This window comes from Euprymna scolopes, chromosome 43 (assembly GCF_053919585.1).
Source record: "Euprymna scolopes isolate OS-2025 chromosome 43, ASM5391958v1, whole genome shotgun sequence".
Lineage (NCBI taxonomy): Eukaryota > Metazoa > Mollusca > Cephalopoda > Sepiida > Sepiolidae > Euprymna > Euprymna scolopes.
The window spans coordinates 9,938,980-9,958,761 of NC_136524.1; the positions used below are offsets into that span (position 1 = coordinate 9,938,980).

At 32.3% G+C, this 19,782-nt stretch overlaps 1 protein-coding gene across 1 annotated transcript in view; it reads right to left on the minus strand.

The window, feature by feature from the left end:
* Positions 1 to 19,782, minus strand: part of LOC145268178 (uncharacterized) — a 135,194-nt gene that overhangs the window by 36,172 nt on the left and 79,240 nt on the right. Inside the window, exon 6 of the mRNA XM_080123394.1 lies at positions 16,351 to 16,596. Within this exon, the coding sequence (XP_079979520.1) occupies positions 16,351 to 16,596 (246 nt within the window). The remainder of the gene's footprint in view (positions 1 to 16,350; positions 16,597 to 19,782) is intronic.

Here is a 19,782-nt window from a genome sequence, read left to right on the forward strand (position 1 = left end):
CTAGCCAGTTCCTCTGCCCTTTCTCTATCCATACGTTTCACATAATCAGCCTTGGTCTCACATACCTCCACTTCATTGGCCACAACCTTAAGCATCCCCTCCTCACTTCTAACCACATGCTCCTTCAACGACATCTCCTCGGTTCTAACACAATCTTTTCACTTTTCAATCCTCTCCCACAGTTTTTTCTCTTTTGATACAGCCTTGCTACACTACTTTGAATGTGAAATATACCAAACAGTGCTAAAACTTTTCTTGTTTTGATATCCATGGCATGCAAATCCTTGGCAGACCATTCTAAAATTCCCACACTGTATCTCAAAACACTGACTGGCCATGCATTCACTGCTTTCATTAGGTTTCCTTCATACAATTTCGACTTTGCAATTAGTTTCATTCTTCTAAGATACTTCTTCCTGACTTTTTCTTTCATTTCTCTGTTCATGATGCCTACACCCTCCAGCACTCCCAAATACTTATATCCTGCATCTTCTATTTCTTTCATGATTTCTCCATTTGGCAGCACTATTCCATTCGAATGAACCTTTATTCCTCTTTTCATCATCAGCACCACGCATGTACTAATCCCAAACTCCATTTCCTTTTCATTTCTACCGAATATTTTCAAATCATCCATAAACAGTTGATGGTTGAGGCGTCTGTCACCAGATCCAAAGTTATACTCCAGTTTTTCTCTCTTCAAGAGGATGCTCAGTGGCATCATCATCATTATAAAAAGAAGTGGCGATAAAGAATCTCCTTGAAATATTCCACATTTAATGCCAACCTGCCCCATCTCCTCTTTGTTTGCTGTCAGCACCGTTTTCCATTGAGCCATACTTGTCTCCAAAAGCCCTACCACATTCTCAGCAACCTTCATCATCAATAGTGTTTCATGTATCCATGAATAAGGAACCATCTCATAAGCCTTTCTATTATTATTATTATTATTATTATTATTGTTATTGTCGTTATTATTATTGTTATTGTTGTTGTTGTTGTTGTTGTTATTATTATTATTATTATTATTATTATTATGATGATGATGATGATGATGATGATGATGATGATGATGAAGAAGAAGAAGAAGAAGAAGAAGAAGAAGACATGCACAAGGGAGATTCAGATATGAGAAAAAAAAAGGGAGGGACGATTTTGATTCGTCACCGGTTCCGGTAACAAGAACGCGCAAAACACAGGCATAGGTTGCAACTGATATAAGACTTGCAATGAGTAAAAGAATCCTTTTGATTAGGAATAAAGTATAGTATACGTTCTGATACTACACTTTATCTTTTCTATCCCTCTAGACTGGGCCATTGTTTTTTTTTTTTTTTTTTTTTTTTTTTTTTTTTGCCGAATGCAGCCTGTTGCTTCATAATATAAATACAAGCCCGATTCACCCACGTTCAAATGATAAGGTTTAAAGAACAGTATAAACCATAAAAATAACACTGAAAACTATAAAACTATGAGGATATACATATGGTATTACTATTGCTTGGAAGTTCTCTGCTATTTCTCATGTATTCTTATAACAACATTATATTAATTCCAGGCTACGCCGGACAGGGACAGCTAATTAAACGTAAATATTAAAAAAAAAAAAAAAAAAAAAAAAAAGCAGTCAGTCTTCATAGATACAATCAACAATAAAAAGTCAAGTCAATTAAAACACTCAAATTAAATGGTACAGTATGCACGCTATTCAACAATGACCGGAAAAGAAAAGGAAAAGTAATGAAGAAACTAGATTAAATCTAGTAATTACACAAAATGGACTATATATCTGACAAAACTGGCAACATCTAACAATGATAAATGAACCGTATCAACACTCATATCACTTACTAATGGAGATTTGTTATCGACGAACCTATATTATTACTTTTATTAATAATTGAGACTTGGTATACGTCTTTCTTAAACCAAAATTGAGATTTTGTCTGTCTGAAGCGAAACCTACATTATTGCTTTTATTAGTAACTAGCAAGATAACCTAACCTACATCTCAAATTTCCAGTGTTTAGACCCAAAATTGGCGGAGGAGTTTGGTAGAGGCTGCAAAAGTCGACTCTTTCAACTTTGACCTTTTGGCAACCAAATTTTCAGCCAAAAACCGATTAAGAAGCTTGCTCTATGTCTGAATACACTTTATGTAAAATTTCAAATGTTTAGATTAAAAATTGGCTCAGTAATTTGGTAGAGACTGCAGAAGTCAATTTTTAAAACTTTAACCGCAATTTTGACCCCTTAACATTTATTGTTTTGGGTCCAAATCAAATTAAAAAGTTTGATCGATGTTCAAGTAACCAACGTCTAAAATTTCAAGTGTTTAGACCCAAAATTGGTGGAGGAGTTTTCAAAGATCGAATCGTTGAACTTTGACCCCTTGACAGCTAAATTTCTGGTCGAAAACTGATTAAAAAGATTTTCCCATATCTGGAGTCTGTAGATTGAAAATTGACAGAGTAGTTTGGTTAGTAAATTTACACAGACAGGCAGACAATTTCACTTTTATAGATATATAGATTGTTTTATACCAGTGAATTTAAGATGTTCCCTATGAAAATGAAATTATGAGTTTTTATATATGTTTTTAGGGAAATGATTATTTTTTAGATAAATACGTTTGTCCTAAGGAACATTAAAAATACATTCTACAGTTTACATATCATTTTTTAAAGTGTACTGGAGAACTTTAAAGAATATTTGAAAGTGTTATATATAATGAATTGATAATAAATGAGTACTCTAATCTAAATACTACTCCTTAAATGTAAGATTCTTCTTTTTTAGGCAATTACATGTCGGAAAAAGACAACATTATTTTCAGAATTTAGATTGGGAATTAGTTTTGCATATAAATCTAATATACATTTATAACCCAATTCGGACCAATCGTCTATCCAAATAACATTTATGTTTATTTCGTTTATGAAAAAAAAAAATCAATTAGTATTTTGTACATTTAACAACAAATCGATACAAATCAACTTTGTTTTAAAAGAAAAAATAAATCTTTAGCTGTTTCATGATTTTCAATAAATTGCGAGGAAAATATTTGAAAAATAATATATCCATGTAATATGCATACAGTGCATTTTGTGTGTTTAGAAAATGTGGTGATGCCTATGTAAAAAAAATGTGGTGATGCCTATGTAAAAAAAATGTGGTGATGCCTATGTAAAAAAAAATGTGGTGATGCCTATGTAAAAAAAAAATGTGGTGATGTCTATGTAAAAAAAAATGTGGTGATGTCTATGTAAAAAAAAAATGTGGTGATGCCTATGTAAAAAAAAATGTGGTGATGCCTATGTAAAAAAAATGTGGTGATGCCTATGTAAAAAAAAATGTGGTGATGCCTATGTAAAAAAAAATGTGGTGATGCCTATGTAAAAAAAAATGTGGTGATGTCTATGTAAAAAAAAATGTGGTGATGCCTATGTAAAAAAAAATGTGGTGATGCCTATGTAAAAAAAAATGTGGTGATGCCTATGTAAAAAAAAAATGTGGTGATGTCTATGTAAAAAAATGTGGTGATGGATATGTAAAAAAAAAAAAATGTGGTGATGCCTATGTAAAAAAATGTGGTGATGCCTATGTAAAAAAAATGTGGTGATGCCTATGTAAAAAAAAATGAGGTGATGCCTATGTAAAAAAAAATGTGGTGATGCCTATGTAAAAGAAAATGTGGTGATGCCTATGTAAAAAAAAATGTGGTGATCCTATGTAAAAAAATGTGGTGATGGATATGTAAAAAAAAAAAATGTGGTGATGCCTATGTAAAAAAATGTGGTGATGCCTATGTAAAAAAAAATGTGGTGATGCCTATGTAAAAAAAAATCAGGTGATGCCTATGTAAAAAAAATGTGGTGATGCCTATGTAAAAAAAATGTGGTGATGCCTATGTAAAAAAATGTGGTGATGCCTATGTAAAAGAAATGTGGTGATGCCTATGTAAAAAAAAAATGTGGTGATGTCTATGTAAAAAAATGTGGTGATGGATATGTAAAAAAAAAATGTGGTGATGCCTATGTAAAAAAAATGTGGTGATGCCTATGTAAAAAAAATGTGGTGATGCCTATGTAAAAAAAAATGTGGTGATGCCTATGTAAAAAAAAATGTGGTGATGCCTATGTAAAAAAATGTGGTGATGCCTATGTAAAAAAAAATGTGGTGATGCCTATGTAAAAAAATGTGGTGATGCCTATGTAAAAAAAAATGTGGTGATGCCTATGTAAAAAAAAAATGAGGTGATGCCTATGTAAAAAAAAATGTGGTGATGCCTATGTAAAAAAAATGTGGTGATGCCTATGTAAAAAAAAATGTGGTGATATCTATGTAAAAAAATGTGGTGATGGATATGTAAAAAAAAAATGTGGTGATGCCTATGTAAAAAAATGTGGTGATGCCTATGTAAAAAAAAATGTGGTGATGCCTATGTAAAAAAAAATGTGGTGATGCCTATGTAAAAAAAAATGAAGTGATGCCTATGTAAAAAAAATGTGGTGATGCCTATGTAAAAAAAATGTGGTGATGCCTATGTAAAAAAAAATGAGGTGATGCCTATGTAAAAAAAAATGTGGTGATGCCTATGTAAAAAAAATGTGGTGATGCCTATGTAAAAAAAATGTGGTGATGCCTATGTAAAAAAAAATGAGGTGATGCCTATGTAAAAAAAAATGTGGTGATGCCTATGTAAAAAAAATGTGGTGATGCCTATGTAAAAAAAATGTGGTGATGCCTATGTAAAAAAAAATGAGGTGATGCCTATGTAAAAAAAATGTGGTGATGCCTATGTAAAAGAAAATGTGGTGATGCCTATGTAAAAAAAAATGTGGTGATGTCTATGTAAAAAAATGTGGTGATGGATATGTAAAAAAAAATGTGGTGATGCCTATGTAAAAAAAATGTGGTGATGCCTATGTAAAAAAAAATGTGGTGATGCCTATGTAAAAAAATGTGGTGATGCCTATGTAAAAAAAAATGAGGTGATGCCTATGTAAAAAAAAATGTGGTGATGCCTATGTAAAAAAAATGTGGTGATGCCTATGTAAAAAAAATGTGGTGATGCCTATGTAAAAAAAAAATGTGGTGATGTCTATGTAAAAAAATGTGGTGATGGATATGTAAAAAAAAAAATGTGGTGATGCCTATGTAAAAAAAATGTGGTGATGCCTATGTAAAAAAAAATGTGGTGATGCCTATGTAAAAAAACATGTGGTGATGCCTATGTAAAAAAAAATGTGGTGATGCCTATGTAAAAAAAAATGTGGTGATGCCTATGTAAAAAAAAAAACAAAAAAAACAGGAATCTGGTGGTGTGAATCTGCACAATACACACACCACTTATATTTTTCTTTCATCTTTGTTTCAAATTTTTCCGCAGATTATTAACTAATCTACCAGATTTTCTCCAAAAAGATACAAAAAGTTCAATATTTAAAGATTTTTATGAGTGCTATATTACTAATACAACGTTCTAGCAAATCAACCCTCCATAATGGAACCAGGTGACGTTTGTGGGCAAATTGCTTTTAAAATTGGCAAATTCGATAAATCTGGCCTTAAAAGGGTAATCCAAACGTGTCTCATAAACCTTTGAAAAGATTGACTAGCTTTCCTTAACCCAAACAGCATACTAAATAACTCGAAAAGTCCAAATCAGGTGGTAATAGCAGAAATATCTTCAGGATCAACAGGAATCTGGTGGTATCTATGAACAAAATCAACTTTAATCAATTTATAAGAAATAATGCTTAATTCAGCACCGCTATCAATAAAAAAAAAAAAACGAATACTAGTGTTATTATCTTTAACATAAAGGTATGACACATACAGATATTGCCAGGAGTATTAGTTGCTCTTACTGCTTGGGTAAATTGTTTCCGATGTATTAATAGGTTTTGCGAACAAACAAGGTTTTTGGTATTTATAAACTTTCTCTCAGTAACAATAATGGAAACAACACAAGTGATGATGATGATGATGATGATGATGATGATGATGATGATGATGATGATGATGATGATTTCATATTCGAAGTAGCATAGCAAGGCTGTATCAAAAGAGGAAAAACTGTGGGAGAGGATTGAAAAGTGTAAAAGATTGTGTTAGAACCGAGGAGATGTCGTTGAAGAAGCATGTGGTTAGAAGTGAGGAGTGGATGCTTAAGATTGTGGCCAATGTAGTGGAGATATGTGAGACCAAGGTTGATTATGTGAAACGTATGGATAGAGAAAGGGCAGAGGAATTGGCTAGGAAGAAAATGCATGGAAGGTTCTTCCAGGATATAGCAGAAGTGGCTGATGAAACATCATGGCAATGGCTTAGAGCTGGGTATCTGGCTAAGAGTACTGAAGCTTTTGTTTGTGCAGCACAAGAGCAGGCATTAGGAACACGATTGTTCAAAAAAGTGGTTCTAGTAGAGGAAGTTGCTGCAGAATGCCGGATTTGTGGTAAGACCTCAGAGTCAATTGCACACCTTGCGGCAGGGTGTAGTGGACTGGCCCAGAGAGAGTACTGCAAAAGACACGATCGCATGGGACTCTGGATTTATTGGGAGGTGTGTAAGAGGGTTGTGGTGTAGTGTGCTGGAAAGTGGTTTGAGGAGGTGCCTAATGAAGTGAGAACAAGTGAGGATGGAAATGTAGAGGTATGGTGGGACAAAATTGTCATAACGACCAAGCAATTGGAACATAATCGTCCGGATTTGGTCGTCATTAACAAGGTCTTAAAAAACTGGCAGATTGTAGACTTTTCAGTATCCTGGGACAGGAATGTGAGGGAGAAGGAGAATGAGAAGTGGAGCAATTATGCTCCATTGGCCTTGAAAAAAAGGCGTATACACGGGGTTAAAACACAAATAATCCCAGTCGTAGTAGGTACACTATGAGTAATATCAAGTCGTCTGGAAGGACAATTAAAAAAAACTACAAATCCCGATGTTTTAGGCGGCCTTCAGGCCTCTGCTATTGTAGGAACCACCAACATCCTTAGGAAAACCCTTGATCTTTGAAGCTCCTGGTTTGGAGCCGGGATTGAGGGAAATCCTCTGGAAATGAATCCCATCCCTTTCCTAGAGAGACGTTGTTGTTCATCATCATCATCATCGTCGTCGTCGTCGTCATCATCATCATCATCATCATTGACGTTGATAAACGAAATCAGAATTATTATTATTGGAAAATCTTTTTGTAAACATTTTTATTTATTAAAAATTATTGAAAATATTTTCTACAATCTTTTCCTGTCATGAACTATTTAGCTTATGAAGTATTGCCAGTGATCACCAAAACATTAATGAAAGACTTTTTTAAACGAAATTTCCGACACTTTCAGTACAATTCGATGATTGGCACGGTATAAACAGTGTCCTGACCTATAGAGAATGAACATTCAATGTAGAATTTTATTATGCTTGATCTATAAAATACTCATAAAAAACGTTTTATTATTTTTATTTTTATTTTTATAATTTTATTATTAAAAGTGCAAATACAGGTTATTTTTGTTATTTTCAATAATGTATTATTTTTTATTTTATTCCATGCAACCTTTAAACAAGAAGACAAAAAGCCTGTCAAAACACTACTTGATTGAAAAATGTATCTATTGCTCTGGTTCGCACCAGAAAAACAACTGTTCCGCATACGACAAAACCTGTACAAACTGTGGAAAAAAGGGCATTATGCACGAATGTGTCGAACAAAAAAGAAAAAATTATACAATGTTGGACAATCATACAACTGTGGAGTCAGACCAGTTCAACTTGGACGCCATATTGAAAAAAAAAATATACACGTGCTCCAAACTGACAAGTTGAAAATAAAACTACAAAGTAATGAAACATTTATTCATTTTAAAATTGGAGCTGAAGTGAATGTAAAGATTTGCAACACAATAAAACCTAAACCTAAATTAACAAAAGCAACGATAACACTAACTGCATACAACAGTACAAAAATTCCGATAATAGGAAGCTCCATGATACGGCTACAAAACAAAGACATAAAAATAAATACCCAGTTTATCATAGCAGATACCAATGCAAATGCAGTAATTAGTGCAAACACAGCGGAAAATCTGGGATTGATGAAATGAATATATGCGATAAATAAGACTGACATAGAAGCCCTAATAGGAAGACACAAAGATTGCTTTGGTGACATCGGAAAATTACTGGTCACTCAGCACATCACTATAAACCCAGATATAAAACCCGTTATAAATCCTCCAAGAAATATACCATTTGGCATGAAACCAAAATTAAAACGAAATATTTGCAGAAATGAAAAACCCAAAATATTTCACTAAACTAGATGTGTCGAGTGGATATTGGCAGATACCTGTTGACGAAGAAAGTTCCAAACTATTAACCTTCGATTTTCCATTTGGTCGTTATTCCTTCACACATCTACCATATGGAATACATAGTACCTCTGAAAATTTTCAAGCACAAGTAGCCAAGATAATAGAAGGCATAAAAGTAACGAAGAACTCCCAGGATGACATAATAATATGGTCAGAAACCCTTGAGGAACACATGAAAATATTAGACAATTGAAACTAAAATAAGCAAACTGCCAATTTGCAACAAAACAGTTAACATACTTAGGTCATCTTATCACTCATGAAGGAATAAAACCGGACCCTTCCAAAATAAAGGCTATCATAGACAATGCAACAATGCTGATGACACTATCATTTATGGTAGCACATCTAAGACAGTAAACGACCAAGTTCTCTCCGATTCTCTCTCCTCTGATCTTGAACACATGGTACAATGGGGAAAGGAGTGGCTGATTACTTTTAATGCATCTAAAACCAAGCTTCTCTCTTTACATCATCAACATTCTGATCCCCATCTGGCATCAATTGAAATGAATGGTTTTGACAAGCTTCTGGGCTTGACCTTTACTCCTGATCTTAAATGGAACACGTACATCAAATCTATTGCCAAGATTGCTGGAAAAATGGTGGGATCCTTCTATCGATCCAGTAGATATCTCACTGCTGATGCAATTCTCTATCTATATAAGATCCAGATACGTCCAAGGATGGAGTACTGTTGCCACATCTGGGCAGGAGCTGCTAGAAAGGACTCCTCCTGCCTTGATAGAGTTCAAATTAGACTTCATAGCCTCGTAGGAGATGTCTTTTTCTCTTCCCTGTAACCTCTATCTCACAGAAGAGATGTTGCCAGTTTGTCTCTGCTTTATTCTTATTTTCATGGAAGGTGTTCGACTGAGCTTCAGTCTATGGTCCTCCCTCGCTAAACTTTCACAAGAAACACTTGTCTAGCTGAAAACACTATCAATAATTCCTCCCACTCTTTATCTGTGCCTAAACCTAAACGTAGATTTCATGAACAAAGCTTCTTTCTTAGAACTGCATGCCTGTGAAATTGTCTTCCGTTTTCCTGCTTTCCAGCTGACTACAATATGGTTGTCTTCAAGTCTAACGTAAACAAGTTCTTGATGAGCCGTTCCATATAAGTTAACAAATTTACCGAATTTCCATTACTAATGATTACTATATTGTCCAACTTCTACTGTACACTCTTTAACCCTTATCCTCAAGTGGCCTCTTGGCCTTGATAAGTGGTGTTGCCTATGTAAAAAACAAAAAAAAAAACCGACGATTTTTGGGAATGACAAATTACCTATGTAAATTCATACCAGAATATTCGGAGGTAACTACACTGCTAAGAATACTCCTACACAGTGACACAACCTTAAATAGAGGCTGTAGAGAAGTTAAATCAAGTAATACCAATTTTGAAATTCTATGATCCTTCTAAAGAAATAAAAATTACCACTGATGCTAGCAAACATGGCCTAGGGACAGTTCTACAACAAAAACATAATGAAACATGACTACCCGTATCATACGCATCACGATCGACAACTCCTGCTGAACAAATTTATTGTCCTATTGAATTGGAAACACTTAGCATAGTGTTTGCCTGTAACAAATTTCACCAATTCATCTATGGAAGAAAAGTTTATATTGAAAACGGTCATAAACCATTAAGGCAGATTTTTCAAAAATCAGTCACCAAAAGCCCTTTGAGAATACAAAGATTTCTCATGGCACTCCAAAAATATGAATTTGAAGTGTTATATATCCCAGGTTGAGAATCCGTAATTGCTGATGTATTATCTCGTGCATATATATTGGATAGCACACAAGAGATACCTGATATAGAGATGGACAAATATATCCATACGACCCTAAAACAATACCCTATGAGCAACCAAAAACTTGACGTCTACCGAGAAGAGACCGGGAAAGACCCAACATTACAAATGCTTATAAAATATGCAACGTCAACTTGGCCAGAAAATAAAGATGTACCACCCATAATAGCACCGTATATGCCAGTTCGGGATGAAATATCGGTCATCAAAGGACTAGTACTAAAAGGTACACGAATAGTGGTCTCAACTTCTTTAAGAAAAGAAACCCTACAAAAGATCCATACGGGACACTTAGGAATAGAGAAATGCATTGCACGAGCAAAGGAAGTCATATATTGGTCAAACATAAATCATCAGATAAAAGAAATGATAGGCACATGAACACACAGTGTTTAAATCATAGAAACCAACAACCGGCAGAATCTCTAATGCACCATGAAATACCAGTAACACCATGGACGAAAGTAGCGACAGACATTTTTTATTTATGCAATAAAGCATATGTAGTAATAATAGACTACACAACGAGATACTTTGATATCCACAAAAATGGATGACTGTAAATCACGCACAGTGATCAAGAAAAATAGGGTTAGGGTTAAACGTGGGTTTACCCTATATTGATGTAAGGTGACTCGATGGCGTTTTTGTCATCAGTACATCAAGGAAAGTTAAAGTAGAGTTATATTTTAACCCGGGGTGCATTTTATTCAATAAGAGAAAGAATTTATTTGCCTCCATTTGATCAACGTGTCGTCTACATGTCGAAAATAGACTAAAGGTTTTACGGATCCAGATAATAATTGTTTTTCATAGAAACCCACGAAAATATTCGTCATTATTGGTCCCATAACTGAACCCATAGATACCTCATCTATTTGATTATGCATTACATTGTCAATCAATGTTAAAACATTTAAACTAGCGCACTTGCATAGCTGTAAAAAAGGTTATTTATTCAAAATTCAAAGGTTATTAATAAATTAATGTGCTCTTATGTTATTAATAAACTATTCATTTGACTCCCTGTTTTAAAAAAATTATATCTGTGCTAATTTTTTTTTATATCGTAGTGAGTCATCACCTTCTCCCATCCCTGAAAGCATATTCATTGAATTAAGATGAAGGGGGAGTCTAGCATAGCAGAATGAATGTTTCCGACTTCTCCAGGAACATGTGTAAAACTATCATGTTCTGAAATTCATGAAATATATTCCTTATTTACTTTTTGGTTTATGAAACAAAAAAATTCTATTTTCAAAATAATAAATTTCGTTTGTTTACTTCAGTTATTTTATGAATCTAACCGATAACTGCCGTTATTAATCACAGGTGGAATCGTAACGAAATTTGAATGGTGTCTTTAGATTCTGTGAAAAATGTAACCATTATCGAAACTTATTTGAATGTTATAATACTTAACATATCGATTTCTATAACGCAAAAACGAACATTGACTTATATATATATATATATATATATATATATATATATATATATATATATATATATATATATATATATATGTATTTGTGTAAAATATACATTTTCAACATACTAGTTTAATGTATATATATATATATACATTAAACTAGTATGTTGAAAATGTATATTTTACACAAATACATTCAAGCAATGTTGCCTTTGTCTAAAAAATAAATTTGTCTACGTAATTCTATGTTACTCTATTCTTGACAACTGTAAGCATATCGAATTTTATAACACACACACAAACAAATATTGACTTAAAAAAATGTTTTGTTTTTTTTATTGAATTTTACTTCTCTACGATCTGGTGGATTCTCTGGAAGTATTAATTTACCCTTATTGAATTAATTGGATTCATCCTGTTCTACCTGGATCTCACCTTCTTTTTCAATGGATTTTTACCATATACTTTTATACTTCTACTTTTTTTCCTTGTTCCTGCTTTCATAATCATTACACACCTAGATTTATCCTAAAGGACCATAAAACTAATTTATACGATAATCCATCTATTAGATTCATCTACCCATCTAGTTCTGACTTAGGTTCAGTAAGCAAGAAAATCTTAGATAGAATTATCCCCTCTATTAGAAAAATGTTAGCCTCCTTCTCTGGTAAAACTCAGACTCTGTAATTAACTGGTTTCTTTCCCTAAAACATTAACATATCCTCAATTTTATAACCCTAGACATCAACAACTGTTACCAGGTCATTTCTATTATCCCCTTAAATAAGGCCTTTGTTTTTGCTAAAAGAAACTGATTTAACAAATTTGGAAACTAAATTAATCCTTTTAGCTAAAAAGTCTCTTATACACTTCAACAATAAATTTTGATATAGAAAAGACACCTCCAATAACTTTGACATCCTAATGCATGCTGCAGATTCTGCTGAGGTAACGAACTTGGTAGGCCTTTATCTTTTGAAAGAACTTAAACATCATTTTAAACACAACCAAGGGGGTCTTAATAGAGATGACACCCTATTCGCTACTAGAGTTAGACCAAGTGAATCTAATGAAACTATTAGGAAATTAAACTTTTTAAAACAATTTTGGGCAACATATAACAACTGAACTGGACAAAAAACTTCTAATTTTCTTGATACCATGCTAAACCTTAATACAGCATCCTACAGTCCCAACCGATTTAAATCTTTCCTATGTTCACAAGTTTTTCAATCACCCTAATTTTATTGTAAACTCCATAGTACCTTCTGTCTCTAGAGGAATTTTTTCACTTTCCGCAGGCAAAAAACACTTTCAACTAAAATACAACCTTCTTCAATAACGCCTTAAAAAATTCAGATTATAATGAAAAAATATGATATAACCACAATACCCCCATTACCAGTCGTCTAACACCCGTAATAATGCATAACATGACTAAAAATAAATCAGATTCCAGAAAGCAATCTATTCTACTGAATAATAACTGTAATAACCAACCGCTTTGCCAACCCAGCTCAGCCCAGTGCAATAATTATGACAAGCTGAACGTCTTGAGAAAAAGAAATATATTTTGTTTTATCGCCCCCCCCCAACTTCAGCTCAAATGTCAAAACAAACATACCAATTTTTTTTAGATTGTAGAAAATTCTTTTAAGCAACCACATAGATACAGTAGTATATTTAATAAAAATTCAATTAAAATTTCCTACTTTACAATGCACAATTTACCACAGACGATAATAGCTTCAAGCAGCAGCAAAAAAAAAAAAATAAATAAATAAAAATAGCCAAGACCACCTCTTCCCCCATAATACCAAAAGTTAACTGCAATAAGTAAGACTGCTCACTCAAAAACGATTGCATCAATAGGGGTACTATATATTTGTGTAGTGTTACTGAGTTACCACAAAACACCTCTACAATAGTTGAAAATAATCCTTCCATAACTGAAATCCCTCATCCGTAAACTACTCAAAATACAACAATGAGTGAACCGACCGTTCCACCAAACGTTTCACCCACAAACAACCACATCACAACTAACAACATAAATAATAATAATAATAATAATAATAATAATAATAATATTAATAATAATAATAATAATAATAATAATAATAATAATAATAATAATAATAATAACACACCTTACTTTTCTCAAAACACTTATAATATTCTAAACTCGAAATACAGATTCCAATATCCCCTACTATTTCTAATTATAACAACCTTGAATTAAACAACAATTTTATCCCAAATTCTGACGGAAATTGACATACCATTAACACCACGTGAACTCCAGGCAAAATATACACTTATATTGGCGCCACTCCAACTTTAATAAAGGTTAGAATATTTAATCATATTTTTTCCTTTAATAATGAAATCACTGATAATAGGCAGGGAACTTCCCTATCCAATTTAATGAAAAAAACATTAATCTAAAAACATCCCGTTCTCTATTAATTGGGCTATTCTTAAAAAGTCAAAGTTTTATACCCCAGGTTTTAAGTCTTGTCACCCTTGCATATCTGAAGCTATAAGTAAGTTATTTCCTCCAAAGTATCAACATAATCAATTCCAAAAACGAACTTATTTCCCAATGTAAATATAAGAAAAGAATCAAATATAATCAATTCGGAATTACTTAGCTTACTTTTTCAACCTTACTTGATATAAAAGATTTTTTATTGCTTTTCGTTACTTTTTGTGAGACTAAAGGAGCTATCTGCATGTATGTATGTTTCTGTTTGCATATGTATTTGTGTGAGTATATATATATATATATATATATATATATATATATATATATATATATATATATATATGTGTGTGTGTGTGTGTGTGTGTGTGTGTGTGTGTGTGTGCGTGTGTGTTTATATGTATGTACGCACGTATGTCTGTGTATAATTACATGTGTGTGCCCTTTGGGTATGAGTGAGTTGGCTCCTTTGGTTTCACCTCTTATTCTATATTATTTATTTTGTATATGTATGTATATGCATTTATACATTTGTATATGTATGTATATGCATACGGACAATTATACATTAAATTATTAAACCATTACTTATGATCTGTAAAACTTTCTACTCATTTAAACTTCCCTCCCAATTTTAAGTACATTTGAATTATCATTTCAACATAATTATCTTTCTGTCCAGGTCACAAAGACCTAACCTGACCTATATTTATCTATTCTAAAAATAGATTGAAAACATTAGTTTTCCATCTGCCTTTTCTTTCTCCCCTTTTTTCTTCCCTTGTTTCTTCTTTTTCTGTTTCATTTTCCATTTCTTTTTCTTACTCCCCCCCCAATTTCAATCTTTTTTGCTATCACTTGAATCTCTTTTTCACCTTCTCAGTTTGCTAAAATGGCTCTGCTATTTTCTATTTCCATGTTGCCTTTTCTGTTATATTTTTTAAATTTGAATTTTACTTTTCAGCAATCTGATGGATTTTCTGGAAGCATTAATTTACCATGGATATCTATAATCCTGTTTCCCGTACTTATGGATTATCAATGGACTTATTTGGATTTATCCTGTTCTTCTTGAATTTTACCTTCTTTTTCAATGGATTTTTGCCATATCCATTTATATTTCTACTTTTTCCCTTTTCTTGCGTTCTTAATCATTATCAACTTTCACTAACTGTTTAAAAACTTTTTTAATGCAAATATGATTCAATTTATACTTGTAATTTATTTTAATCAATGCAAAATTTATTGTCTTTTTCGAAACTCTGCAGAATAAGTTTTTTCAAGTCAGATAATTAAGAATTCTGTATACCTTCTTTACAGGTTTATAATGTTCTTTTGAAAATTTGAATTAATTATCAATAATAAGATTTTCTATTATATATATATATATATACTAGCAAAAGTACCCGTCGTTGACTGGGTTCAAAAACAACCTACAGAAAATGGACTCTGATTTATTAAAGTATGATAGGTTATGAAAAGGAAGAGTTGTAAAGAGATAGGTTCGAATTCGGGGGTATCAAAACCAAAGTAAAATATGATGAAAGTAAAAATAAATTAGATAAACCCCATAATTTATTATACCATACCTGTTCACACTGAAACACTTATCACAATATTCTGTGGATCTATATTAAAAAAACCTTGTTAAACTTTGTGACATATTTCCATTCTATGAAGGTCAGGTGCGAACGAACACCCATAATTTTATTATACCATATTTCTTCAAACTGAAACATAATTATCAAAGTATACTTACGCAAATAGATATGAAAAGTCTTTATTAAAGTTTGTGCCTATAGGCGAAAACACAGATCCCACACTTATATTATACCATCCCTATTTTAGTTTAAACATACTTATCAAAGTATTCTTATGTACATTTATATCAAAAACACTTGTAAACGTTTTTTAAAATTTTTTATTTCCATACTTTGTGGACCAGGCGCGAATGCAGACCCCACAATTTTAAGGAACCACCGTTCTGCAGGATCAAACATACCCATTCTTGTGTCTCGATACATCTTCTATCATTATATGCAATCAGTTTTTAAAAATAGTCAACCATATAGGAGCCTATTCGTGACCACACACACACACACTCACACACACAAACACATTCAGCTTTATATATATATATATATATATATATATATATATATATATATATATATATATATATAAAAGAATTATTATATATATATATAATTTAGTTGGTTACTTACCATACCACTTTTGTATTGCTTCAATATCATCTTTATCCAGTTTTAAGTTTTCCTGATATCCGTTATAAAACGGTGCCATAATTGCTGTATCGATATTCGAATGGTCAAGACCAAGTGAATGGCCAAATTCATGCGTTGCTACTGCAAGGAGATTGATTCCAGAATTTGATCGACTCGTCCATGTTTCGTCGTCATCAAAATGGGCATTTCCATTTGCAGGGTAGAATGCATGTGCAAGAACGTTACCTGAATAACAAGTCAAACAAAATAATCTAATTATTACTGATAAGATATAACAATGATTTAATCATATCAAACAAAATAATCTAATTATTACTGATAAGATATAACAATGATTTAATCATATCAAACAAAATAATCTAATTATTACTGATAAGATATAACAATGATTTAATCATATCAAACAAAATAATCTAATTATTACTGATAAGATATAACAATGATTTAATCATATCAAACAAAATAATCTGATTATTACTGATAAGATATAACAATGATTTAATCATATCAAACATAATAATCTAATTATTACTGATAAGATATAACAATGATTTAATCATATCAAACAAAATAATCTAATTATTACTGATAAGATATAACAATGATTTAATCATATCAAACAAAATAATCTAATTATTACTGATAAGATATAACAATGATTTAATCATATCAAACAAAATAATCTAATTATTACTGATAAGATATAACAATGATTTAATCATATCAAACAAAATAATCTGATTATTACTGATAAGATATAACAATGATTTAATTATATCAAACAAAATAATCTGATTATTACTGATAAGATATAACAATGATTTAATCATATCAAACAAAATAATCTAATTATTACTGATAAGATATAACAATGATTTAATCATATCAAACATGATAATCTAATTATTACTGATAAGATATAACAATGATTTAATCATATCAAACAAAATAATCTAATTATTACTGATAAGATATAACAATGATTTAATCATATCAAACATGATAATCTAATTATTACTGATAAGATATAACAATGATTTAATCATATCAAACAAAATAATCTAATTATTACTGATAAGATATAACAATGATTTAATCAAACAAAATTATCAGCTCACTCATCAACAATACCGAAACTCTTTTCTATGAGTCTATTACAACAGACATCTCATAATTTATGACTTCCTGGTAAAAGACACACTCCAACTGAATGGCTACATATTTCCTTCTTTTTGTAGATAATATTTATCTAAAAATAATCAAAGAACATAACATCGCATACAACGTTCTGATTCGATACATTACCTTGATAAAATAAATAGTCACTTAAAAATAATTGAAAAATTTTCGTGTTTGTTTTACAATCCACAGAGGCAAGAAAAGGTGGCCAAAAACAAATGTATTGGATAGCTTTCTAACATTATTTTGTATTACTTTTTTTAATTTTTAAGTCATTATAAAAACTTTAAATATTTAGGTATCACTTGTCAGCCACTTTTCTTGTTCTCACCTAACGCTTGACACTATATGTTTTACGAACTGAATAAACCTTTAAAAGTGAGTAAAACCACTAAAACCTTTTCCAGATAGGTAGCAAAGTAACTAACCTTGCCTTGATAACATTTATTTGTTATATATTTGTTTTTTGACAACTTTTTCATACCCCTGTAAACAGACCCAGATTTTTCTATATTGTCATTACCTGGACTCAGCATATTTTTTTTTAACAAACTGTATTTTCATAGACTTCAAACAACAATTGTAGCTTATGCTTTTCCACTTTTTCCTCGGCGTTTTCGCCTACTTAATGGTACTGAAGAGTCGATCTGTCACTATAAACTTATATCTACACCAGATCCACATGGTTAGATCAATGAAACCCTCAAACATGAACCAGACATTGTAATGTATATGTTTTTTAGTAAAATACTTTATTTTAAATGCTCTATATAAAGTTAAGAATGTGTATATGTTTATATATTCATATGTAGAGAATATCATACAGAGCACAATCACGTTGACACACTGGTTCTCGTCAGATCACCAAAGTTAAGCAATGATGAGCCTAACCAGTACCAGATGGGTGATCGTTTGGGAATAGCAGGCACTGTATGAGCTCTCCGCTTCTTTTTTTTTTTTTACATAGGTATCACCACTTATCAAGGCCAAGGGGCCACTCGAGGATAGGGGTTAAAGTAGTCAATTGGACAATACGATAATTGGTAGTAATGGAAATTCGGTAAATTTGTTAACTTAAATGGAACGGTTCATCAAGAATTTGTTCACGTTGGACTTGAAGACAACCATATAGTAGTCAGCTGGAAAGCAGGAAAACGGAAGACAGTTCTAAAGACGTGCAGTTCTAAGAAAGAAGCTTTGTTCATGGAATCTACATTTAGGTTTAGACACAGATAAAGAGTGGGGGAAATTATTGATAGTGTTTACAGTTAGACGAGTGTTTCTTGTGAAAGTTTGGCGAGGGGGGGGACGATAGTGTGGAGCTCAGTCGAGCACTAGCCATGAAAATAATGATAAAGCAGAGACAAACTCGCAACATCTCTTCTGTGAGATATAGGTTGCAAGGAGGAGAAAAGAACATCCTCTATGAGGCTACAAAGTCTATTTTGAATTCTATTAAGGCAGGATAAGTCTTTTCTAGTAGCTCCTGCCCAGATGTGGCAACAGTACTCCATCATTGGACGTACCTGGCTTTTATATAGATAGAGAATTGCATCAGCAGTGAGATATCTACTGGATCGATAGTAGGATCCCACCATTTTTCCAGCAGCCTTGGTAACGGATTTTATGTATGTGTTCCATTTCAGATCAGGAGTAAAGATCAAGCCTAGAAGCTTGTCAAAACATGTGGCCTCCCCAAGACGAGAGTCATTCATTTCGATTGATGCCAGATGGGGATCAGAGCGTTGATGATATAAAGATAAAAGCTTGGTTTTAGATGCATTAAAAGTAACAAGTCACCTCTTTCCCCATTGTACCATGTGCTCAAGATCAGGAGAGAGAGAATTGGAGAGAACTTGGTCGTTTACTTAGATGTGTCATCAGCATAAATGGCTACAAATAATGTAAGGATATGATTTGAGAGATCATTGATGTAGATCAGGAAGAGAGTTGGGCCCAGGATGGACACCTGAGGGACTCCAGAATCAATACTGTGACCTTCTGATTTCTGCCCATCAACCACTACTTTTATGAACCTATCAGAGGGAAATGATTTAATAATTGAGAAGACATTTCCAGCTATACAGTAGCTGGAGATCTTGTGGAGTACACCTTCGTGCCATACTCTGTCAAAGGCCTTTGATATGTCAAGAGCAATTGCCCTAGAAAGGTAGCCTCCGTCGAGAGATTCGCTAATCCTATGGGATATAATTGTAAGCACACCTGCTGTAG